Genomic DNA, 27492 nt, shown 5'->3' with positions numbered 1-27492 from the left:
CTAGGATATTGTTGCCCCTGGTGGGGGTGTGGATAAGTTGATCCAGGGCATTGGAATTTATGAATTCCAGGAAGCGTTGAGCAAAGGAATTGGTACATGAGTAGTTTTCCCAGTTAATGGTGGGGTAGTTGAAATCGCCCATTATTAGGGTGTTTGGTTGAACCCTAATATTTTCCACTATATCAAGAAAAGAGGAGTGGGAATCCTGGGGCATGGTGGGGGATCTGTAGCAAGCTACAATTTGGATTGCAGTTTTGCCCAAAGTTAGCTGCACTTGGATAACCTTGCATGCATTATGCTGAGCAACTAGCCTGGAGGTGTGGATATCCTTAATGAATATGGACACACCTCCGCCTTTGGTGTTTCGGTCTAGGTTAGGTGGCCAAAACGTGTGGTATGAGTTATAGCCTGGTAATGCAGGGGTGCTCTCTGGAGCCTTGAACCAGGTCTCAGTCACTGCACAGATATCGATGTTCTCCATTTTAAGGAGTGCCTCGAGGGAGTGCATTTTGAGATTTAGACTGCTAGCATTGAGTAGCATTACCCTCAGTTTTTGCTTGCCTGTTCCTGTTACTAGGTGAATTTCTCATTTGAACCTTACCTAAAAAAGGCACTATAGGGGCGGCAAGAGCCTTAGCCAGTATCCGGAATCCCAGGGGTGACAGGTGCAGGCCATCTCTGGCAAAGCATCGTGGTCTGTCGACCATGTCATCCCAGGCAGACAGATACTGGATCCCCTTAGAATGACACCAGAAGCTTAGCCAATTGTTGAAGTCAATCATTTTGTCCTTGTACTATGGTATAATTCTGGGCGATGGCAGAATGCTACTCAGGGCTAGGGTAATACCTGCCTGGGCTACAAGATCAGAGAGCTCTTCCATGTCTCTTTTCATGTAGTCCAGGGAGGTACGTCTCAGGTCAATCACACCAACATGGACAATGACAGAGTCATATTTGTAATTGTTGTGGAGTGACCTGAGTGTGTGGATTACGTGGCGGTTCTTGGCACCCGACAGGCAGCTGACAGTAACCTTCTCCTTGTTTAGCCTGGTGAGTGGGACATCAGTGTGCCTGACTATAGAGTCACCTATGACTAGTGTGTTGGGTACATTGTTTTGCCTTATGGGCTGTGGTTGAGTGGCACACTGAGTCTGTGGGCTATGTGTTATTTGGGTTGTGTTGGAGGGAGTGGAGGTTGCTTGTGTTTCTGCATTGGAGGTCTCTATTGCTTGAGCAGATTATTGAGAGCCTCCTCGAATGTTTTTGTGTTTCTATGTGTGGATTTTGGTGGTGTAGGTTTAGTGGGACTATGTGATGCGTGTGGTGTGGTGCAACTGTTTACCTTCTCCTCTTGACTGTCAAGTTCAGTCTTGGTTGGAGAGAGCTTTACCTCCAGTTTGGCTAGATAAGTGCATCTCTCACAGGTTGTAGCGTTGGGTGGTAGGAGGAGAGGGTTGTCTGTGTACATGAGGTAATTGCCATATTGCCCCAAGATGCCCAGATTCATCAGATAGACAGGAGAGAACACTGGGAGCTGACCGTTGGACATGCCTGAATAAAAAACTATTTTCCTCTAGACAAGTGAGGAGAGTGAGTACAAGAGCTGTTTTTCTCTAAACAAGTAAGGAAAGTAAGTACAAAAACTGTTTTCCTCTAGGTAATGAGGAAGGTAGAGTGCTGTAGTAATGTATAGCTTATTTAGTGCTTACAACACGTTCTGAACAACTGCTGAGCACAAATAAGCAAATGCAAGTGCTAAAACTAAGAATCTGTATCTGAACTAGACTAGTTACAGGAAAGAAACAAGTGCAAATGTAGGCTTTTAAATCATAAAGTTGAAAGAGATGGAAAAATTGCCCAAATGGCCAATGACTACAATTTCTGGGTCAGAAACCACTCCTTATGTGGTAGAGAGGTTACCTAGTGCTTACCACTCCCACTGATAAGCTAGCAGGCTTCCCTCCAACACAGAAAGGCTTGGGGGCCTCAGGAGCTTACAAACAGTCCTGGATACAGAAAATCTGTATCTGGACTAGACTAGTTACAGGAAAGGGGGGAAACAAGTGCAAATGCGTGCTTTTAAATCAGAAAGTTGAGAGAGATGGAAAAACTGCCCAAACAGCCAGTAACTACAATTTCTGGGCCAAAACCACTCCTTATGTGGTAGATAGGTTACCTAGTGCTTACCACTCCCACTGATAAGCTGGAAGGCTTCCCTCCAACACAGAAATATTTGGGGGGCTCAGAAGCTTACAAACAGTCCTGGATACAGCAAATCTGTCTCTGGACTAGACCAGTTACAGAAAGGGGGGAGGGACAAATGCAAATGTGGGCTTTTAAATCAGGAAGATGAGAGATGGAAAAATTGCCCAAACGGCCAATAACTGTAAAGAAATTTGAGGAGCAGTAGATACATGCTTAGTTTTCAGTTTTTTTTTTTTTTACAGAAAAATGGGGCCAACCATGTTACTAATGGCAGCAGCTGTTTCCCCAGGGATGGGCACTGCATTTTGACACAACAGGAAACCTTCTCTGTTCCCTCTCCCATGATTGACGAGTGGTTCTCCCTTGCATCCTGATGGGACTCCAACAGCCACGGAGGACGTGGCTAATCCCTGGTCCATAGTGGCTATAGAGGCTACACCAGAGGGATCCAGGGTTAAAAATGAATGGTCTGAGTTACAACAAAAAATCTAAGCAGTGTCACCCACCTGCAACTAATGCAAACTACTAGTCTGCTATGGTGACAAAGGCTGCTTGCTTAACCTTTTCTTTTTGTGGATGGAAGAAGAGCAGAATGTGGGACTGGCTTTTCCAGAGAAGACAAGCAGCAATTGCCAGTAAAACTAGCAGTCCACAAAAGCAACCCTTTTTTCACAGAGAAACACGGTAAAAAGCAGGTGAAAACACTATGCTAGCCATACAAAGGAAAAAAATTCATCACAGAAAATGTGTTTTCAGTTGGATTACATTAGTTTTAAAATGACAGAAAAATTGTGTTCTGTTTAAAAGTATGTGACAGTCTTGAGACAATCCATTAAAACACAATACTCCTAGCTTTGAAATAATTTTCCTGAAGAAAAAAATAATAAACGTCAATAAAAGTAAGAAATGGAAGTTTTTCTCCAAAGGAAACTTATCTGCCCAGCAAAGGAAAGCACAAGCTGACCATTTATCCTTGAAAGCATGAGTTTACTGTTCATCAGCAGTAAAACTCTGGAGAGCTTCATGACCAGACTTGTTTTTTAGTTAGTTTAGCTCGAGCTGCTTGATAGTTTGGGCATGTGGAAAGTGTCCTGGAGATATAAAAGCTGACCAGCTGTTATATCTTTGGCAGGATATACCTTATATATCTAAGTCTACTGCAGCAGTGATCAATAGTATGCTCATCCACAGAACTGTTAGGTTGTTCTATGTTTAAGTCAAAAAGAATGCCTGGCAACAGTAGTTAGTAAAACAGGTTAAGTACTACAAAATTCACTTTTTCCACCAAAAACGCAGTAGAAAGCAGTTTAAATGTTTGACTCAGCCCCCAAAAGTAAAATAAAGCAACTTTTATTACAGAAAAAGTAGTTTTAAATTAGTTTAAACAACTTTTTCCATATAAGTAAACAAAGTACAGCTCTTATTTAAAAGTAAATTAAGTCATGACAGTCAAAAAATACTTTTTCCTAGCTTTAAAAGTATTTTTATAGAAGAAATTCAATTTCTGAAATAAAAACTAAATGTGTAAGTTTTTTTTCCCTGAAGGTAACTTATCTGCCCAGTAATGAAAAGCTTTAACCAACCACTGATCCTCAAATGCTCACTACAGCAACCCTCTTTGGTGGCAAAGAGGATGATTTGGAGGATGGATGGACGTCGAAGCCTCTGCCACATCTTGCTGGGTAGCAGATGCCACCACCAGGGCATCTACAGCCACACCTTTAGATAAGAATTCCTTTTCAGGGGGGGCTGACAGAAATTTATTCGGGCGAGCTGGCACCGGTTCCACAGAATCCGGGTGCTCCCACGCCCTTCGAGAGATCAAATCCAGGAGCTCATCGAAGGGCGGAGACACCCAGGAGGCGGAAGGCTGAGCCCCGAAGGCCTTGAGGAAGACCGACTCCTCAGCGGAAGGGGGTTTGGACTGCCAGTCGCCTCGTTGCTTGAGGATTTCTAAGATGTCCACAAAGGAGACATCATCCGAGGACGACTTGGGGGACCCCTCCGCATCATCGAGGTCGGTGTCCGAGGTGAGAGACTCATCAGGCGAGTCGACGTGCTTCCTCTTACACTGTCTCTTACTGGGAGGTTCCTCCGAAGAAGCCTCGGAAGGACCCCCAGGAAGGGAGGAATCCCCAATGGGGGTGACCTCAGGCCCCAGGGCTCCGCTGTCTTGAGACAGGGGGACAACAAAGGAACAAGTCTCCATGCCAAGGGAAGGTGTTGGAGAGATAGTGGAGGTAGCCAAGGAAGATTTAGCTAAAGCACTCCTCATGGCCCTGAAGGCTGGACCTCCCGAATCCTGGGAAGGTCCGACCCCCGAGGCCACAACAGTAGAAGGCACTCCCGCAGCCGACGCACCGAGAGGGAGGCTTGGAACTGAAAGTATCGGGCCCAAAGCGTCACCCCCGGGGCTGACCAAGGAGGTCCGTGTACCGAACTCCGACCCGAAGGTCGGGGTTGGAGTAAGGGTCGGAGCCGACCCGAAAACCTCCACCGGCTCCACCAGCACCGAATCTAACGGTGCCGAGGCTGTTGGAGGAGGAACCAAGACAACAGGGTGGACAATCGGCTCCGGAGCCGACTGGGCTGGAGCCGAGACTAACGTTTGGAAGACTGGAGACTGAAACAGCCTTTGAAGCACCCTGTCAATATCCGAATCGGACATCCTCGAGGACCGAGAAGAGACCGATTGGGCCCGAGTTGACTTCTCCGCCAGTTCCGAAAGACTGGGGGACCAGCTCCGAATAGTCTCAAGTAGTATCGGCGCCGAGGGAGATCCCACCAGCACAGCGATTTCCCTTGGAGCCGACGGGAACTTCGGCGCCGAGGTAGAAGAGTCTGAGTGTGCGACCTTTCTCAGCTCCGAAACCACTGAAGCCGAAGAAGGTGACCCACCTCTCGATGCTCGAGCGCTCGGCTCCGAGGACAGAGGAGTCGAGGCTGGAGGCACCGAGGCAGACCATTCTGACCTCGGCTCCGAAGTCCGTGGAGCCGACGGAGAAGCCTGCCTTGATTTCTTTGCTGTCAGCTCCGACGGACTGGTCGGAGCCAAAGACTTTTTCTTCCTGGAAGGAGAGGGGGAAGAAGATAAAGCCTCCTCAAAGGAAGGGGTGATCATCCCTTTCAATATCAATTTGTTTTTCCTCTCTTGGAGGACACAGGAAGAAAAAGCATGGCATACACTGCACGACTCTTGAAGGTGCTTTGGCCCTAAGCAATAAACACATAGCGAGTGATCATCCGTTATAGACATCTTGTACCCACACTTGGTACATTTTTTAAAACCCGAAGGTCTATGTTCTTTCGACATCACTAGAAAGACACCAAAAACCAACTAGGGACAAAAAACTAAGCACTAAGAGAGCCAAATCCCTCTAACTTAAACAGGATTCGACCTATAAGCTCAGAAACAGACACACAGGTAAAACTATAACAACGCTCTAACAGAGCGCGAGGGCAAGGCCCCTCTAACTAAAACGGGACCTAGATGTTAGAGGAACAAGTACCACAGAAAAAAATTTAACAACAATTTAAACAACAATTTTTTTACACAAAAGTCTGACTAGAGCGCGAAGAAACCCCTACCAGTAAAAGCGGGAACCTAACGCTACGAAAATACACACAACTTTCCTCACAAAAAACACTCAACAAGTGATAAGTAGCTGTTAAAACAGCTTTTGGGTGAAAAATTAGAGAATTTCTGACAGAAAACTTGTCAGTAAATAGTACTTAGCCCAGCCAAGTCGAGACCACGTCTATTGCTATCAAGCGGCAAACGAGATCTGGGGAAGTAGTGGTGGTGCATCCTGGGATGTAAGATAGCTCAGCCAATTAGAGACTTTGCTCTATAGTATAGCGTGCCGAGTCAGAGCCGAGGATCGACTCCGAACCCATCAGTACACAATGTAGGCGAGATAGGATCACATAACATCAACTTTTATTACAGAAAAAGTAGTTTTAAATTAGTTTAAACAACTTTTTCCATATAAGTAAACAAAGTAAAGCTCTTATTTAAAAGTAAATTAAGTCATGACAGTCAAAAAATACTTTTTCCTAGCTTTAAAAGTATTTTTACAGAAGAAATTCAATTTCTGAAATAAAAACTAAATGTGTAAGTTTTTTTTCCCTGAAGGTAACTTATCTGCCCAGTAATGAAAAGCTTTAACCAACCACTGATCCTCAAATGCTCACTAGAGCAACCCTCTTTGGTGGCAAGAAAGCTATGAAGGGCTTGGTACCCAAACATCTTTTTTTAGTCAGCTCAAATTGTGCTAATTGTTTGGAAGCATGGAAGGTGTTCTGAAACTTTTGAAGCTGTATATCTGTTATATCTTTACCAAGATATAACCCATACAGTTAAGGCTAATGCAACAGTGATCTTAAAGAAGAACATCCAGACTGTTTGGCTTGAATATCTCTAACTAGATAGTTCACTGCCTAGGAAGGCAGAGAAAATAGACACACTTTCTGGGCACTGCAACCCTTATAAATGTACTTTCCCAAGCTTTACTGGTGGTCACCTTAAAATATCCACCGAATGAGGAACTTTGCAGGAGGACTGTTGTGTATACAAAAATGCCTTCTCCAGTATCCTATGCAGGTAGGATAGGAAGTCAGTGGACCATCATCCTCTTTGTCTCATCATTTTCAAGAACTGCACAAAAATTGAGTCTTCTTGGGGCTGCTGGGATGTCAGTATCCTCCTTGTCATTGACACCTGGCTTGGAGGACTCTGCAAGTGAGTCAAGTGCTTCCTGTTACATATTGCCCTCATTGGAATCTTTAGAAGGGGAGAGTACAAAGATGAGGAAAAGACACATGAGTGTCAAAATCTTGGAAGGAGGCTGTACAAGGCCTTAGGCCTCTGTCTCTCTGCATCATTTTCTGACAAGTCACAGAATTAAGGGCTTAGTGAAAGATTGCTCAGTGGAGGTACTTGGTATAGGAATCAAGGTACAATATTATGTTGGAGAAAACCATTGCAAAGTGGATTGCAGGTTGAAGACTGAGGACAGTGTTGATGACTGTCTCAATCCTGAGAACCATGGCACTGCATATTACACAGCCAGGCACACCACAGTCAACATCAGTGTGAAGGACATTGATAATGTATTTTGGAAACATCATCAGCATTAGTCTCCCATGCACAGTTGCACTGTTTTAGCTGGCTTTAAATCTCTGTGTTTGACAGTCAGATTGGCAAACGTACCCACCACTGAAGCATATGTATGTCAGTGTAAAAGGATTTAGAACATTTATGTATGTGTGCACCTTCTATCACTCTTTTTTGGATAATTTCCATCATATTGTTTTATTTTCTATGTTAGTTTAGCTTACAGGTATGTTTTCTCTAGCATTTTAATTGTTTCTCCATTACTTAGCATTCCAAAGGCTTTAAACTATTCAATTTTGTGGCCTCTTCGAACTGCTCATAATTTTCATATTGTTAACATTGTGATCATGGTCTATAGGTTCATAGGCAAGCAGTAGGCTAGCTTTCCTTGTGGACCATTTTAAGCCTAGCTAGTTTCCCTTAGTGAAAATCAAACTGTGATTCTCCTGTCTGAGAGGTAAACACATTAACCATTATGCCAACTAAAGTGAGAATTAAACCTCATACATGGTGTCTGCAAGGTAAGATATTAACCATTATGACAACACCTAAGCCAACCAAAGGTCAGAATCAAACTCTGTACCTTGTGCCTGCCAGGTAAATACTTTAACCATTATTCCAAACTCCAACCTGAAGACAGTACCCAAAGACCAGGATCAAACCCTAGACCTTGGAGTTGACAGACAACATTACTAACCAGACTGCCACACACTCATCAATGTAATGCAACACAATTGTTGCATGCAGTAATCCTATGGTACCATGTGCCTAGCACAAACACACATATTGATGGATTTTGCAGTCATAACTCATCCACTGATGAATTCTTTAATGCTGCTTGAAGAAAATCTTAAAACAGTAAAACTAAGTATAGCAGAGACTACTGCATGGAAAATTTATTTTCAACATGAGGGGTAACCAAATGTACTCAGAAAATGTTAAGAAAAAAATAATAGAAAGCAAAGAATTAAAAGTTATGTACTCACCATAACTAGCCATCTGTGTTGTCTATTTTCATTTACCCTCAACAAATGGGTTACAGATGCATTCCTTGGATCCGATTCAGCTACATACTTCAGACCTTGGATCCAACTCTCAAGCTCTTCCCTCTACCCATAATGCCCTAGTCCATCCTCAATACCTATGACTGGGTTTATTGCCATAAGATCCCCATTAATTAGTTAAAGGAAGAGATAGCTCAAACCAGAACTATAAGTTCCAATAAGAAACTCAACGGGTACCTCCAGAAGATTATAGGAAGTGGAGTGGATGGGGAGGTAGATGAGGGAGAATGAAAATGGACAACATAGATGCCTAGTTACGATGAGTACATAATTTTTAAATCTGATGTTGTCCTTTTCATTCTTCCACAATGAATAGGACAAGAGTCCCCAGATAAGTGAATCTTGGTGGCCATAATTGAAGGATATTCAAGAGAACCGCTGAACCAAAGGCAGCTCTCCTTCTGGAGATTAGGTCCAATTTTGCAATGAGTAATAAAGGTATGAGCATTTGACCATGTGGCTGCTGCACAAATATCATCAATAGAAGTTCTTGACTAGAAAGCAGATGAAGTGTCCATGGATCTAGTTGCGTGGGCTTTGGGCAGTCTTGGAAGAGAAATACCAGTTAGGAATAGTTTGAAACATTTGGAAAGAAGACTTGTAAATGAATGGATTGGTTAATGTTCTATTCAGAAGCCACTTTAGGAAAAAGGAAGGTTTGTCTTTAAAGCTGCCCTGTCTTTATGGAAAATAATGTACAGAATTTTTGATGAAAGAGCATAGAGTTCAGAATGTTTTTTTTTTTGCATAAGTAATAGCTACAAGAAGGCTGTTTTCCTGATAGATATATTAAATCATTTTTTGCTGAAGGCTCAAAGGGTTTCTGAGTCAGACCTTGCAGTACCACAGTCAAGTCCCAGGGAGGTGAAGGATCTTTTACTGGGGGTCTAAGAAGAAAAGTGCCTTTCAAGAAAGCTTTACATAACTTGGAAGAAGCCAAACAATAATTTTTATCTCCTGTGTGAAAAATTTATATGGCTGCCAACTGTAGTTTAACCGTAGAAAAACTCCTTCTTTGAAAAGAGCAGCCAAAAAATCAACAACAGAGACAGGGGCAGTAAACAGGTCAACTTTATTTCTTAATGCCCAAAGGGAAAATCTTTTCCATTTGCTCTTGTACACCTTATTGGTGGAGTCTTTTTGTGAGGATAATAAAATGGTATGTACCAGGGAAGTCTGGTTGTTAATGGAACAGGAGAAACCATGCGGTTAGTTTGAGAGCTAATTGCAAATTGGTGTAAGCTTCACTGGAAAAGAAAGGGGTTGTCAAAGAATAGACCATTGAACAGCTAGAGTCCATTGAAGGGCACACATAGAGTAATGTGCTAAAGGAAGTGGAACTATTGCTGCTACCATAGACCCTAAAGCTGGAAGAATTAATCTGGCTGGAGGAGATGGATGGGATAGAATCTGATAAACCTGAGATCTGAGTGTGTCTATGCGCTGAATAGGCAAAAAGGCAATTTGTGCTGTCATGTTCAGATGTGCGCCAATGAACTCCAGGCTCTGTACCGCGGTCCTAGTGTCATATTTGATTTGGCATAACTGACTGGTATCCTAGTGAGTGACAAATGTGGAGAAAATAATCCCTGGATTATTGTAGGAGATGCATGGTAGAGGCAGTGAAGAGTCAGTCATCTAGGTATGGAAATACTCAGAATCCTTTTAGTCTCAAGTGAGCTGCCACCACTGCTATATATTTAGTAAACACCATTGGGGCTGTGGTGAGTGCAAAAGGCAGGGCTCTGAAATGATAATGACTAGCTCCCAGCCAAAAATGTAAGTGTCATCAGGAATGCCTGTTTATTTTTATGTGATAATACATATCCTGAAGATCTATGGAGCACATCCAATCATCCTTGCATAGAAATGGCAGAATGGACTGGACCGTGACCATTTTGAATTTTGACTTTTTCACTTACTGATTTAGTTTGCTTAGATCCAAACCTGCTCTCAGGTCCCCTGTCTTTTTGGGCAGTAAAAAGAAAAGTGAGTAAGTTATGAATCCTCTTTGGTCTGGTGGGACATCCTGGATGACTCTTTTGTCTAGCAGCTTTTGAATTTCTACCTCTGTTGCCTTCCTTTGAATGGGTGGAACATTAAGAATCTTTTTTCTTTCTTTTTTTTTTTTTTTTTGTAGACTGGAAGCTGGGAAAATGGTATGAAATAACCTCTGGATATTATTATTTTTAGCACCCAGATATCTTTTTTTATACCAGTCCAGGCATCTGTGTGCAACGACAATCGTCCCCGACTACCTCCAGAGGTAGGCAGTTGGGCAGTACTTCAGGAGCACTGAAAGGGTCTATTCAGAAAGGAATCATGGAAACTGGGATTCTGCAGACCTTCTCTGCCTCAAGGGTGGTGTCTACCATTAGAACTGCCTCCTCTGCCTCTGAATGAGTTATCTTTGCATGGATACTGAAAAGGTCCCTGAGATTTGCGAAACCACATTTTCTTATTACCTCTCTGATTTCTGGAGAAAGTTCGCTGATGGGTAGAAAACCTGATCCCAGCAGATGGGGTCTTTCCTTCTTGTTCACTCTGGGTAAGCATCTCCTTCACAGATGGACCAAACAAAGATGCTCCTTTAAAGAGAGCATTAATGAAAGATGCCTTGAAAGGCTCTACAAAGTCACATAGCCTCATTGAGACATGTCTCCTTATGGCAATGCCTGAACCAAGAGAACAAATTCATGGATGCACTGGAAACTGACAAAAGAGTGGCCAGTTGAGAAGATGATCATTTGAAATCCTCTGCAGACATGTACTCAGAGAAAGAATCTGACAGTTCTTTTGTCAGATCTCTCTTGTAGCCTTGTAAAGTGTGCCAGGTAGTTTAGGGACCTTAAAGTGAAGGTCACTGAGGCAAAAACTTGCTATCCAAATCTGTCCAGTGGCCTAGACTCTCTGTTTGGCCAACAAACAGAAGAGCTCTGTTCTGCTAGCTCTTTTTTCCTGGCTGCCACCACTACCATTGCATCTACAGGGACTCCTCTGTTCCAGTGGGGTTTATCTTTTGGGAGATTAAGAATTTGTCAAGGTGATGTGGTATTGGCTCAATAGACTCTGGCTCCTTCCATGCCCAGTGAGAAACTAAATCAATAAGTTCACCCGCCAGAGGGGTCACCTAAGATGTAGATGGGCCACAGTCAAAAGCCTCCAGAAATACTGACTTCTCTGGAGACGGATTATCAGAAGAAAAAAATACACATTTTTGCTTAAGGACCTCTAATATGTCTCCAAAGAATATGTCATTAGGTGGTGATCTGGGGGACCCATCTCTTTCCTTGAAATTAGTATCTTCAGTGAGAAATTTCAACAGCGAATCTATGTGCCTCCTCCTGCACATTCTCTTCTGATGGATCTCCTCAAGGGGTTGTTTGGGGGAGCTGTCAGAAGAGAGAGGGAGTTCCTCCACGGGAACCAACTGAAAGTGACATGGAACGAGCTGACCTTGTGGAATAGGCCTGATGGACTCAGAGCTTGGAACTGAGGAGGGAATAAGAGGAGGATCCAAATGCAGAGAGACCAGATCTCTAGAACAAGAAAAAGCCCTTTCCACAATCTTGAAAGGCAGATGAACCCAGAGAAGCAATGGCCACCCACACCGGAGCTGAGTGATCCAGTACAGGTAGATCATGACTCCAACCAGATCCATGCTTGGAAGATGGAACCAGATCCAAGCTAACGAGCGCCAAGGCTCCAAGGGCCAGGGATATATCCATCAACATCAGAGTAGATTCCAGCCCCATGGATCCAATGCTGATGTTTCAGCTCCAGGACCCATTCCAATCTGAAGGAACAGCAGCAGAACTCGTCAGGGATGCTGTCAGAGTTAAGGAAATAATTCTCTTTGGTCTGACTCTGGAACTCTCAGAGCTGTCAGATCCTTGGCCTCTGAAACCAAAGGATGAATCAGAGAAGGAGATAACACCATGGGAGTAGGGACAGGAAGACTCACAGATCCAATAGAGGATGGAGCCGAATTAACTCCCATTTGGATCTGAGCTCCAAGGAACTTTCACATCATCCTATTCACCTCCACTTTGAAAGACTTCTGGAAGACCTGGTGGATGATGTGGTTGACTAGGGTCTACAGTGTTTTTTTGGGAATTTGCATAAAATGGAATGGAGCCTAGAGAAGATCGAATCCAAAGGAAACTCAGGAGAACGAGCTCTAGTAATATACGAGTTACTAGGCTTCAGATCTGGTACCTGTAATCTGAGTTGTAGGACTTACTGATATGATAATCAGATCCAATGATTTTGGATCTGAAGATTTTGGATCTAGAGTACATACTTTCAGGTTTGAAGAAGTTCGATACAATATTTTTGAAACTTTAGCAGGCAGTTCCAAAGAAGTCCTGGAAGACTTTGGCAGTGAACCCTTCTTATGCTCTGAAGGAGTTTTAGTGGTCTTACTGGGGGGGTTTCAGCCCCTGAATAAAATGTAGTGAAGGGAGGAAGTAAACCCTTAAGGATAAGTTTACTGCATCTGTCAACTAAAGCTCTTGTACTGAATGTTGCACATATTGAGCAGCTTGCATTTACATGAGCTGCTACTAAAAAATATACACATTCTTTGTAGGAATCTGAGTTAGGGATTTTGTGCCCACAAGAAGTGCATTTTTTTAAAACCTGTCAGCTTGTCGGCCATGACAGTACAAGGAAAAGTAAAAGAGAAAGAAATATAAGAACAAGATTTTTTTTTACACAGAGAAAATAATTCCCGACAATAGTAATTAAGAATTACCCTGTTAAAAGGGTAGGAGGGACAGAAAGAGTACAGAATGAGAAAATGTCAACAATGCTAAATTTAATAAATTACTAAAAGACAATAGTATAGAAACTCCTGATGCAGAAAAAAATGAAGATTAAGAGGGAGTTTTATAGTAAAAAGAAGAAGGAAATTCTAAATAAGATAGTTAAGCTTTTTTTTAACTTATGAAAATGCTGTGAGAGAAGGACCCTTAGTCTGAGCATGATGGAGGCAAACAAGATCTGAGGTACTGAGGATGGACTAGGGCATTATGGGTACAGGGAGAAGCTCAAGAGTTGGATCCAAAGTCTGAAGTAGGCAGCCGAGTCGGATACGAGTATCAGGTCTGTAAACATCTGTTGAAGACGAATGAAAAGGACATCAGATTAAAAATTAAACTGGAATCATAAGGGAGCCTTGCACTAACTCTGTTAGCATCTTGTTTGCTATATGACCTAAACCACATCCTTCCAATCAAGTTACATGCTACTGGAAAAAATCAGACAGATAACAGGCTATAGAAGTTCGTTAAACCTAAAAGTTACAATTTACACAGTACTGACAATCTTGATGATACTTTTTCACACTCCCATAATCCTGTTATCTTGCTTTGTTTTAAATCTATTCAGATGTGTTTATTAAGAAGGGAAATATATCAAGGTCTTTTGTTGCCATTTTATAAGCACTTACAAGGTATGCATACATATACAAATAAACACAAGTATGCAACATAAATGCATAGACACAATTTATACACGTATATATATATATAACAGCACATGCCCAGACATAATACTAAATAACATGATGGTTACAGGAAAATTCTTTTGGCTGATGCCAGACTGCATGTATATTTACATATATACTGCTTATATTTTTTTCTGTTACTAGAAATGGAAGTGTTTGTTTTTCTGCTGCTCTAAAGTGAAAATTTTCAGAATATTCAGAGCAGAAATTGGAGACACCTCTGATACTGGAGTAGAATGTTCGGTTTTGTTTAACTGATACCCAGATGATCCACAGTAAAAATTTAAAAGTTATGTACTTACCATAACTAGACATCTGTGTGGTCCATTTTCATTCAATCTCAACGTATGGGTTTGGATCCGACCCTCAGATCCAACTGGGCCACATATTCCTGAGTTTGGATCCAGCTCTCAAATTCCTCCCTCTACCCATAATGCCCTATTCCACTCCATTGCCTCAGATCAAGTTTGCTGCCAAACATCCCCATAGATAAACAGAGACAGGAATATGTAGATAGGAAAAGCAGGGCTCACACTTACAACTGTAGATTCCCAATACCGTCCACTGTCTCTCCAGAAAAACGGATGGGGAATGGCTGGAAGGTAAGTTCAGGAAGAATGAAAACAGACAACACAAATGCCTGGTTATGGTGAGTACATAACCTTTAAATCTAATGTTGCCCTTTTCATTCTACCTCAACGTATGGGACAGAGTCCCCAGTTACGTTGATCTTGGGTGGCCCTCATGGAAGGACATTCTAAAGTACCGTTGAACAAAAGGTGTCTCTGTTTTTAGAAATAATATCCAGTTTGAAATAAGTAAAAAAAGTATGAGCTCTGGATCATGTAGCTGCAGTGAAAATATCATCAGTAGATGTTCTTGACAAAAAGCAGATGATGTAGCCATGGATCTGGTGAATGACCTTTGGGAGGTTTAGGTAATGTAACGGCTGTCTAAGAATAAATCCAGGAAATACAGTATGTTATCCATTTGGCTAAAGTGACGTTAAAGACTGGACAACCCAGGCATTATGGCGAAAAAGAAACAAAAAGTTGATCTGATTTTCCAATTCGTTTTGTCCTGTGACAATTAAAACATAGTTGTCTGTGCACATCAAGGAGAGGCAGCATGTACTCTCCATTACTGGAAAAATTTGGAAAGATTGGTTAATGTTATTTTCAGAAGCCACTTTAAGTAAAAAGGAAGGGTTAGTCTGTAAGGAAACCCTATCCTTATGAAAAATGATGCAAGGAGTTGTTGAAGAAAGATCTTAGAGTTCAGATATTCTCTTTGCAAAGTACTGGCTACCAAGAAATCTCTTTTCCATGATAGGAATTTCAGATCAGATTTATCTGATGGTTCAAAGGATTTCTGTGTTAGACCTTGAAGTACAACTGTCAGCTCCCAAGGTGGTGAGGGGTTCTTTATCGAAGGCATTAGAAGAAAATGCCTTTCAGGAAAACTTTACGTAATCTAGACAAAAGCCAAGGGAAAAAGTTTATTCCCTGCGTGAAAATTGGAAATTGCTGCCAGTTGAAGTTTAATTGTAGAGATAAACTAGTTCCTCCTTTAAAAAGAGTTGTCAAGACTGAAGAATCACAGAAACTGGGGCAGAGAAAGGGTTCATTTCCTTAACTGACACCCAAAGGGAGAATCTTTTCTATTTGCTTTTGTATACTTTTTCGGTAGATTATTTTTTAGAAGTCAAAATAAAGTCACATACAGGGGAAGAAAGCCTGGTTTGTCTAACTATCACTGAAAGTGGAGACACAACGCAGTTAGTTTGAAGGCCTGAATGTTGGGATGTTGGATCTCTGATGGGTGAGAAAGGAGATCCAGAGTTGGCTCCAGTATCCATGAAGGATAATTAAGGTGAGACCGTAGAAAGAGGAACCACACTTGTTTAGGACAGAAAGGGGCAATGAGGATTACTGAGCTCTACAGCCAACTTACTTTCCGTAGAAATTTGGGGATCAAAGGAAGAGAAGGATAAGCATAAAGGAGTCTTGAGGGCCAAGCGTGCACTACAGCATCTGTTGGTGACTCCCCGAGGGGAGGATAAAAGGGAAGTACTTGCTGCACTGGTTGTTGAGGGGAGTGGAAAATAGGTCACAGCAAGGTTGGCCCCAATGCCAGAAGATCATCTCCACCACAGACTGACTGAGAGACCACTCATGAGGTATCAAAATGGATCTAATTAGTTTGTCCACTGGCACATTGGTTTTCCCAGGAATGTGTGTCACAATCAGAAAGCAGTCTGATGAAATCATCCATTTCCATACTCTCATGGTCTTTCTGTAAAGGTGATAAGATCAAATTCCTCCTTGTTTGTTGATGTAATAGACTACAGACATGTTGTCAGTCTGAACTGCAATAGTCCCCAAGGGGAGAGCATCTTCAAATGCCTGCAGTGTAAGAGGACTCTTCTCATCTCAAGAAAATTAATATGCAACTTGGTCTCTTGGAGGTACCACATGCCTTGGACCATTCATCCCAAGAAATGCCCCTCCACCCCAGTTGAGAAGTGTCACTGCGGCTACTGGCTTTTGTGGAACAAAATGCCGGCCTAGATGAACATTGTCCGGTTGCATCCACTAGAGAATATGTTGTTTGCAAATTGGGATGTGCATCACTGGAAAGGATAGGAGTTGATGCAGAATGGATCACTGCACAGCTAGGAGAACCTGAATAAAGAAACTTGCCAAAGGAAGTAACATTGTGGCTGCTGCCATGGAACCTAGTGGTTGAACTATTAACCTTGCTGGAGGAGATGCGTGAGCAAAGAGAATCTGAACATGGATTCTGATAGTTCAAATATAATGAGAAGGTAGAGATCCTACTTGTGTTTTTTATATCTAGAACTGAACCAATGAACTCCAGGCTCTTAGATGGTGTTAGGTTTGCCTTGGCATGATTGATTGTAATACCCAAAGATTTGCAAATATGGAGCAAATAGTCCCTGGCATGCAGATGTGGATGCTTGGAAGGGACGGTTAGGAGCCAGTTGTCTAGATATGGAAATACCTGGAATCCCTTTAGTCTCAAATGAGCTGCCACTACTGTGATGCATCTGGTAAACACCCTGGGGACTGTGGTGAATCCAAACAGAAGAGCTTTGAATTGGTAATGACTGGCTCCCAGCCAAAAGCGTAAATGTCTTCTGGACTGCCTGTCTATTTTGATATGATAGTACGCATCCTGAAGATCTATGTAGCACATCCAATCATCTTTGTGAAGAAAGGGTAGCATGGACTGAACCGTGACCATTCGGAACTTTGCTTTCTTTACATACTGATTCAAATTGTGTAGATCAAAAATGGGTCCGAAGTCCCTTGCTTTCTTTGGCATTAAAAAGAAGCGTGAATAAGTTCCAAATATTAAAAAACAACAACCACCAACCAAATCCAGAACCTGGGTTCACTAAAAAAGTTGCAAAGCATAAAAAATATACAAAAGGATCCAAGGATGGCCAAAGGGTTCCAAGATAACTCTGTCTTTAATGTACATTAAAGACAGAGTTATCTTGGAACCCTTTGGTCATTCTTGGATCCTTTTGTATATTTTTTAAGTTCCAAATATTATTTGGTCTGGCGGGACCTTTTGAATGACTCTTTTATCTAGCTACTTTTGGATTTCTTGCACTGCTGCCTTCCTTTGACTGGGTGGAACATTGGAAAGTTTCTTCCTTTTGAGAGATGGAAGAAGGAAAAATTGTATGTAATAACCTCCTGGATATTATACTTAGCACTCATGTGTCTTGTGTTATATTTTCCCAAGTGTCTGGATGCAAAGACAACCGACCCCTGACTACCTCCAGAGTCGGACAGTCAGGCAGCACTTCAGGAGCACTGAAAGGGCCTGTCTTAAAAGGAATCTCTGAAGCCCTGGTTCTGTTGACCTCCTCTGACTCCTGGGCAACATTTACCATTAAAAATTTTTCCTCTGCCCCTGGATTAATTATCCACACATGAATATTGGAATGGTCACTGAGATTTTTACAACCTCATCTTCCTAATGCATCCCTGATTCCTAGAAAAGGTTTGTTGAGGCACAGAAAACTTGATTCCCACAGCAGAGTCTTTCCATGTTGCTCACTGCAGGTAAGTGTATCTTTCACTGATGGCCCAAACAAATAAGTGCCATTTAATAGGGCATTAATAAAGGACATCTTAAAAGGCTCTGCAAAGTCACATAGCTACATCCAGGCATGTTTCCTTATGGCAATTCCTGAAATGGTTGCACATGAGGTACCTTCAGTTGTGTGAGAGATCAACCTCATCGAAGCGTTTCATATGGATATGGGTGTGGCCAGATGAGAGGATGTTCTTTTGAAGCCCTCGGCAGGCATGGACTCTGAGAGAGTATTTGAAAGCTCTTTGGTCACAGCCTTCTGATGCCTAGTAAAGTGTGCCATGTAGTTAAGTGACCTCAGGGTAAAGGTTGTTGAGGCAAAGACATGCTTTCCAAACCTGTTCAACACTCTAGCATGCTTTCTAAATCTGTTCAGCACTCTAGACATGCTTTCCAAATCTGTTCAACACTCTAGACTCCCTGTTTGTCAGATAGACAGAAGCGCTCTGTTCTACTAGCTCTTTCTTAGTGGTTGCCACTATCACCATAACATTGACTGGGACTCCTTTACTTCAGTGGGGTCTATCTACTGGTGGGGCTAAAAATTTGTTGGGTCTTTTGGGAAAGGGCTTGACAGTATTCAGTTCCTTCCAAGCCTGGTGGGAAACCAAATCAATAAGTTCATCTGCTGGGAGTGGGGGGGGGTTAAGCCAAGACACAGATGGGCCGGAACCAAAAGTTTCCACAAATACCAATTCTTCTGGTGAGGGGGTTTGAGAATACCAACCACCTTTCTGTTTCAGGATCTCTAAAATATCTTCAAAGGGTAGTGACCTGGGGGACCCCTCTCTTCATCAAAATCAGTATTTTCCGTGAGAGACTCCATGGGGGAGTCAGTGTGTCTCCTTTTGCACATTCGTTTCCAGTGCACCTCCTCCGTGGGGTGTTCAGGTAAGGTATCTGAAGAAAGGGGAATTTCCACTGGTGGAACTGACTGGAGACCTTTTGAAACTGGCTGTCCCTGTGGAATAGGCCTGACCAACTTAGACCTCAGAAATGATGAGAAAAATGGGGTAGAACCCAAAACATGAGAAGGCAGTTATCTTTGGAGAGAAAAAGCCCTTTCTACCACCTCAAAAGCAAAAGGACCCAGAAAGGCTTTGACCCGCCTTCTCAGAGCTGAAACTCGCGATGAAAGTAGGTCTAGACCACTGTCAGAACCATGCCTTGGAGGCAGAAATGGATCCAAACTGTCCAGGGCCGAGGCTCTGAGGGGAAGATCTTGACAAAATCAGAGCCAAACCTATCCCCTCAGACCTGACTCAGACACTTCAGCTCTGAGACCTGTTCTGATCTGAGGGTATCAGAGCAGAACTAATCAAGGAAATGGTCAGAGTGGAGGAAGAAGCCTTCCTAGGATCCGACACCAGACCTGTCAGGGATTTCAGATCCTAGGACTCCAAAACCACTGGATGGAGTGGAGAGGGAGATAAGAGGTTTTTCAACATGGTTGGCATACTCACTGATCCAATAGGCGATGGAGCTGGTAAGACTCCATCTGGATCTGAACTCTGAGAAATATTTGCATCATCCCCTCCACATCTGCTTCTGAAAAGCTTCTGGAGAACCTAGAGGAAGTATTGGAAGTATTGAATGCTTCTTTGGAGTCTGAAGTAACTGACAAGGCAGGGTGGGCGAAAATGGCTTGGTGGTACAATCTGGAGTGTTACCCCTATAAAAAGTACCCAGCCTCAGATCCATGGACCTAGGATCTGGGGGGGGGGGGGACTGTAGTGAATTGAGTATATGAGATTGCTAACCTGGGACAACCAATGGCAATTAGCAGTGCTCAAAGAGGAGATTGTACATTTGCAAAAGCAGATTACTGAACACGAGGTGTTCAGTAGTAATGAAGGTCTTTATCGAGGTGTGTTCGGAAGGGTGGAACAACATGAGAAGACCATTAAGGTAAGGAAAGGTAAGAAACTAAAAAGAGTTGAAGAAGAATATAAGAACAAAAAAGCATACCCCCTTCCTAGAAACACTTCTCAACTGAGGGTGTCATCTGCAGAGGTAGAGGAGCAGGACGATCAATGTCCCTTTGGTGATGAGGGGAATGATGAAGAAGTTTTTAGAGACTCTAATGCTACCAATAATAGTGGACAGGATTTTCAGGAAATGCCAAGGCGGTCAGCAAGACTAAAAAACAAGAATGGCCAATGGACACCAAAAAACAAGGGCCAGAATCGAGGGGGGTATTGTACACAGCAAGGGGGTCAAGGCAGATGGCAAGGGGGACCCCCGCGATACCACCAACAATAAATATTCTGCATGAAAAAAGTAAGACCAAGGGTGTTGAATATGATGAAGTAAAACAAACATCTGGTATTAAATGTTTCAATAATAACTTTGTAGTGGCGAAAGAAAAGTTAAATGACTGCTTGGTATTAAATGATTATGTTGAATTTAACAATGAAGTGGATGATTGTATACTAGAAGGCGATGAAGGCCTTTTAAATGGCAATCTTAACAAATTCCAAAAAGCTGATACTAAGATTTTGGATTCCAGCAAAGAAGTATCTGTGAATGATTCATTTGGGGTCAACACTTTGTCTGCTATTAATAGGCCGTTGTTTATGACGGTCACAAGGACTGATGGGGTTGAAAGCTGCGCTGGTATTGAATACAGTACAGATTTGCACAGTGCATTATTTGTAAACATATATGATGAACTGCCTTTCTTAAAACCTAGTAAAAAAGTAATTAATTTAAATAATAATGAGACTGAGACACAAACAGATATTGATGTTGACCGCTGTACTGATGCATGTGAAATACATGAGGATGGAACATATGGGGTTAATGTACATTTGTGTGCTGGTAATAGACAGTTGAATACAACAGTTGCAGGAGATGTTGGGGTTGAAGGCTATATTAGTGCTGAAAACAACGCTGACATGATTAGTGAAGTATGTGGTAACATTCACGATGATCTACCTGTCCCAAAATCGTATATAAATGATAGAAATGTATGTGATTATGTGATGGGGACACGTATAGATAGGCATGTTGACTGCTGTATTGATGCACGTGATTTAAATAGACCAATGTTGGAGACAAATGTAGGAGATGTGGGGTTTGATTTTTTGTTTTGCAGAGGAGAATGATGTAAACACGGATGTGTTGCAAAAAATAATGTATATGAATAATAAGAGTCAAAAGCCTAATATTAATGTATTATCTGGTTCTGTAAAAATAGGAAGTACACTGATTGATTGTAACATCCCTATGATGGATAAACCAGGTCAACTTGGAGTGACAGCAGATAATTTTGAGTGGGAAGAAAATAAAGTTACAGTGAATGAACATAAGGGGTTGAAGATATACAATTATACCAATGAAGTACTGGAAGTGCATCATGGGGAATTGTTATCAAAAGGGTTTACTTTTGTCCCAAAAGGTCATAATTATGGAGTGGTTACTGTTTTATACATCAAGTTGTTCTCAAAATTGATTAATCTAAAAATATTATTAGAGGAGGGTGAAAAATGTGAAGAAGAAGATAGTAATAAGAATGCTAAGGAATCATTGTGCAGGAAGAGTAAATATAACCCCTCTGTTACCACCGGTTGCTATTTTTGAAAAACTTATGGAAATGGAAATTAGGAATTTATACAGTAAACAAAGAAAACATAGCTGTGACAATCTAACTAAAGAAGAGGACTGTGTGCTGAGGGAACTAATGAAAAATTACAATATTAGGGTTATGAAACCCGACAAAGGGGGTGATGCCGTTATAATGGACCAATATGACTACACTAATAGAATGTTGAAGCATTTGAACAATAGTGAATTCTTTATGCCAGCTTCTATAAATGAAATTAAACCTTTTAATAGAAGGTTGAATTTTTTATTGGAAAACCTCTTTCTGGAATACAACTTCTCGGATGAAGAAATAACATTTTTGAAAGTGGAGCACCCAAAGGTTGCTTCCTTTTTGGGATACTAAAAATCCATAAATTTGTTATTGATCCACCAATGAGGCCTATAGTGGCAGGGAGAGGAAGTAAAACAGAGCCTCTAGCCAAGATGGTAGATTTTCACCTGAAAAAAAATTTTGAGGGGAAGGACCATGTGTTGAAGGATTCCTGGCATTTACTGAGGAATTTAGCAGAGGTGGATTTTGAAGAAAGAGTGATTTTTTTAAGTATTGATGTGAAGGATTTGTATTTAAGTATCCCCCATGAGGAAGGTTTGGAAATGTCCCAAAAAGCCCTTAGGAAGGGTACTAGATTTTCTGATGACTCGATTTTTGTGCTGTCAACCCTTATGGAAATGATGTTGGGTAATAATTTTGTTTGGTTTCATGGAGAGTACTTTAAACAGACTCGGGGAGTAGCAATGGGAGCAACTGCAGCCCCAGTTTTTGCTAATGTAGTTTTATGGTATTGGGAGACAAAATTTGTCTTGGAATCAAGATTTAAAGATATGATCTACAGATATTATAGATTTTTGGATGGCATCCTGATATTGTGGATAGGGGGAGAAGATCAGGCAGATGTGTTTCTTGAATATATCAACTGTACTACGAATTTCTTAACTTTTATAAGTACTAAAAGTGAGGAAATGGTCAGTTATTTGGATGTGCATTTATATAAGGATTTGAGTAATAAGTGTTATGAATCATCAATTTACAGGAAACCTATTTACTCAAATAGTTTGTTACATTTTAATAGTGAACATCTTTTTTGGCAAAAAAGGAACCTTATTAAGGAGTAAATGATTAGGGTATCTAGATTAACTAGCGAACATTACAAATTTGTGGAAGAAATTAACATTTTGAAAGAGATGTTATTGGCTAGGGGATACCCTAAGTTATTAATTGAAGGACAAGAGAGGTACGTGATGGAGAGAAGGACGGACTTGTACCCCTTTGCTTAAGAACCCGAATGTGACAATAGGTGAATCAGATGCACCTGTGAGTTCATTCAACTGCATCTTAACATTTGATGAACACTCCTCAGAAATTAGTAGAATTTTAGAGAAGAACTGGAATGGAGTATTTGGGGCTTTTGGTCTAATTGATAAGTTAGGCCCTAGCCCTAGGATTGTGTTTAGAAGGGGTAACAATATGAAAACCCTTTTTGAAAGGACTCAAAATAAGGGGGCAGGATTATGATGGGGAAAATGAGCCCTTGTGGATGATGTAGGGAATGTAGATTTATGTTTGAAACAAGGAACTTGACTATTGAAGGGTACGATAGGGTTATTAATATTAATGGTAATTATAATTGTAAGACCAAGGGAGTTGTTTATGTAGCCCTATGTCAATCTTGTAAAGCCTACTACATTGGTAAAACGGAAAATGAGTTTACATAAGCATAGTGTTATATGTAGGGACTTTAAGAAATTTAGGTTTTGTGTGCTGGAAAAGGTCAGAAAACAAGAGAGAGGTGGTAATTTGTCTAATTTTTTGGAATATAGGGAGACATGTTGGCAGGTGTTACTGAATGCAACCATGAAACCAGGTTTAAACGATAGAATATCTATTAATAGTGTGCTCAATATGACAGTAGAAAAAATATAATATGATGAGTTTCATTTATAAATAAGACTGGTAAGGGATAGATTGTTTGTTTGTACATGAAGTTTAACAACAGTATTTTAACTATTTAGGAATATTATTAGTTAAAAATGTGGTTTAATAAACAGATTAATAGATATAGTAGTGGGATTTGCACGTTTTAGTATAGGGTATCCAGGTATAAAGTTCCAAGTGGAAGGTCTTATTATTAACAAATATGTGTATAAATGTTTTTATTAAGTGATATGTCAATGATTTTATTATTGTGTTGTGTTTTTAAAAAAAAAATGGTGACAGATCACATGACAAGTGTGTTAAAAGTATTTAAATGAGGGGATGTGATGTTTTATGTTGTATCTGATGAAGTTCCGTTTTGAATGTAATGCGTTAAATAAACAAAAGCGCTCATACAGCCTTTCTTGTGAATGTTGGAACAAACGTGTGTGGCTACCTTACTTTAGAAGTACTCCTGGTGCCTTATTTGTTTTTATTATAGAGCAGATCTTGCAAGAAGTGTCCAAGTGCCTAGTCCAAAAACAGTACATGAACTCCTTGTGGGCATCTGAGTTTGGAATTGTATTCCCACAAGAAGTGCATTTCTTAAAGCCTGTTGGTTTGTCTGATATGTTATAAAAACAAGCAGAAAAAAAGACAAACAGTGAAAATAGTAAACTACCAATAAAGCTTTTTTTTAAAGAGAAAGAAAGAATGAAGGAAAGGCAGCTGATTACCAATGATGGTAAGCTAAAGAAATACCCTGTACAAAAAAGAGGGTAATCAGAAATGTTAACAATAGTAAACAAGAATTCCTATAACAATAGTAAGGAAAAGAGTCGGAAAATACTAATGACCAGTGAGAACTAAGAGGGAGGATAATAAACTAACGAAAGAGAAATTTAAGGAAAAATGTTTAAAGTTAAATAACTCACAAAGTATCTCTATTAAAACTTGAGATTGGAACCTGTATCTGTTCTCAATGTCGGCAAACGAGATCTGAGGCAATGAGGATGGAAGAGGGCATTGTGGGTACAGGGAGGAGCTGAAGAGCTGGATCCAAAGTCTGGAATATACGCCCGAGTCAGATCTGAGGGTCAGATCCAAACCCATATGTTGAAGAAGAATCTAAAGGTCAACATCAGATAAGCATGTTACATTTTCATTAGTGTGTTTAATATAGAGGACTATGACTGCGTCTCTCAGCATAACCAGCTTATTATGTATTCTAGATATGAATGCCACGAAAGTCAGCTTGTGAATGAAGTTCAAGAGGGAAATTTTGGCATCCGTGTCAAGAAAACATACAGCTAGTTATGAAGGGAGACCTGTTCATAATTCCTTGTAGTGCATTAGTGCACAGAGCTTTATTTGCAGCATGTACTTCCAGTTACAGACAAAAAAGGAAAGCAAAGAAAAAGTTGTAGAAGTTAAGTGTTTTACTGGCTTTCAAAGCCTTTGAAACGCAGTAAGGCACATAGTGCTTTCAAACAGACAGACAAGCAGACATCTGGCAGAAACAAAGTTACCCTTTATAGAACTAATGCTTTTAAAAACTTTTAGATACTTCATTCTGCCACACATTCTAGCTGTAAGTGTGGCAGACAAAAGCATCTAATAGCTTTTAAAAGCTGTTTTACCCTCTGCCACTGTTCTTTGCTAGACAGCACTGTCTGCTGATAGTCCCTAGCACGAGACCTAATCTTACTAGTACTTAGAGATTCTTAACAAGCATTTGTTAAGGACCCCTAAGCACCATTAAGATCTCATCTCATGAAAGTCATCTCAAGAAAGGGATGTGCTTTACAAAGTTACAATTTTCCTGATTTTGGACCAAAATCACTGCACTGTCTGCACTAGAAAGTTATCATACTACATAGCAATTTTTATTAGGTATGAAAATATATACCTTCTGTTCATTCACATTAATATATGGATTCAAATGATTCAGCACCCGCCATGTGTATTGTCAATGTTGGCATTGCTGTTGGTGGAAAAGAGATTAAGACATCTGGATTAATAGAGTCTATATCAGTTTGTCGAATGGCTATTCAGCGAATACCCATTCGTCGAACACCTATTTATCAAAGCTGCTCTTCATCGAATGGCGAATTTTCACTAGGACAAACCAACGGTTGGTCACCATCTGGAATTTGCCCTTTTCCACACTGTAGTGCAATCTCGGAGTTGGTATATTTAGTTAGTGAGGGGGGCATAGCCTCACACTTTAGCAGGTTTTAAATTTTATGTTTTTTTTGTGGTCGCTCAGTTGGACAACCACTTGTTTCCCCTAGTGAAAATTTGCCATTTGATGAAGAGCAGCTTTGATAAATAGGTGTTCGACAAATGGGTATTCACTGAAGAGTCATTCGATGAACTGATATAAACCCGGGTCAGTAACAAAAACAGATATGTTTCATACTTGTGTACCTATCCACATGGTACAGCTCTTAAAATTCAAGACATTTTGGTCCTGTAGATCCTAAAACAGAGACTAAATATTAAGAAATAGTAAAAACTTGTCTAGGAAGATCTATCCACAGCATTTTCAAGGTAGGTAATGTATATGTGCTTATCATAGTTCCAATAACTACAAAAATAACCAAACATGCTTTTAAACCACTATCCCATGGTCTTCAGTCATACAAGTTTTAAAAGCTATATTTACTATTAATATGTATTCAAATGCTTAGATTAAATAATGTCATACCCTGTCAGTGATTTTTGACAGAGTTCCAGTTGTTCCTGTAAATGAGGAAGGAGATGTTCCATAGTTTCATCTCCAACACAGCATTGAATGACATTAGTATTCTCATGTGCTCTGTCCATTATTTTTATCCATGCCTTATCAATATTCTGAAAACGTTTGGCTTCCTAAAGATGGAAATAATGAAGAAAAACACTGTGTTAATAAATGCTAAATAAATTTGCAGAATTTCTTAAATGTAATACTCTAATGTAGATACACATACCTGAGGCAGCTGTTTTGCTATATCTCCTCCAACAAAAACAGCTTCAAGATAAACCCAAAGGTTCTGAACAACAAGCCACTGTTCAATAATGTCAGTGGAAGTGGTCATTTTATGTACCCAGGTCTGAATTTCTCTCTTGAAGGGTGTATTGTATCTGAAAAAAGAAAAAAGAAGTTATGTACTCACCATAATGTTCCATCTGTGCTATCCATTTTCATTCTTCCTCAACTGATAGGTTCAGATCAGATCCCTTGGATCTGACTTGGCCATTGCTAAAGCTCGTGGCAACCTAGAACTCTTGAGCTTCTCCCTTAGCCATGATGTACCAACCCCAATTACTTCAGATCTTGTTTGCTGCCTTAGTAAAAGGTAAAGACAGAAATGATAATGGAGAAGGCTATATTTGAAGTTATCGACATAAATGGTTAGGGCACACATGTCCTGTAAATACTCATTCTTCCAGAAGTTTTAAAGGATGGGGTTGTTGGGAGGGGAGTTGAGGAAGAATGAAGATGGACAACACAGATGGAACATTATGGTGAGTACATAACTTCTTTATTTGATGTTGTCAATTTTCAGTTTATCCTCAAGTGATGGGACACAGTCCCCAGCTAACTAATTTCCAGGATGGACTCAAGGAAGGATATTCCTGAGCACCATAGAACCAAAAGGTCCTTCCCCTGGAGCCCAGATCTAATTTGTAATGAATAAAAAAGTATGGGGAGTAGCCCAAGTAGCCGCTGCACAAATATCATCGATGAAAATACTGAGTAAGTTGCCATGGATTTAGTAGAATGAGCACAATTTTTTTTGTCAGAGTGATGCCCAATTTGTGGTTTACCCATTGTGGGTTCTGTAAATGAAACAAACGATTCAATTTCCTGATATCTTTGGTCCCATTCAAGTAAAAATGCAAATGTCTATGGACATCCAGTAAATGTAGCACACAGTCACCTTTGTTGGAAAATATGGGGAAA

The 27492-nt window shown here is 40.8% G+C and overlaps 1 protein-coding gene across 1 annotated transcript in view; it reads right to left on the bottom strand.

The window, feature by feature from the left end:
• Nucleotides 1-27492, bottom strand: part of LOC122816787 (dynein axonemal heavy chain 8-like) — a 9517065-nt gene that overhangs the window by 3882676 nt on the left and 5606897 nt on the right. Inside the window, 2 exon segments of the mRNA XM_044089814.1 lie at nt 26254-26417; nt 26516-26669. Of these exon segments, the coding sequence (XP_043945749.1) occupies nt 26254-26417; nt 26516-26669 (318 nt within the window).

Source organism: Protopterus annectens, chromosome 1.part1, assembly GCF_019279795.1.
Source record: "Protopterus annectens isolate FY-2018-M chromosome 1.part1, PAN1.0, whole genome shotgun sequence".
Taxonomy (NCBI): Eukaryota; Metazoa; Chordata; order Ceratodontiformes; family Protopteridae; genus Protopterus; species Protopterus annectens.
The sequence above is the reverse complement of the archived record's forward strand: the minus strand, read 5'-3'. Positions and strand labels throughout refer to the sequence as shown.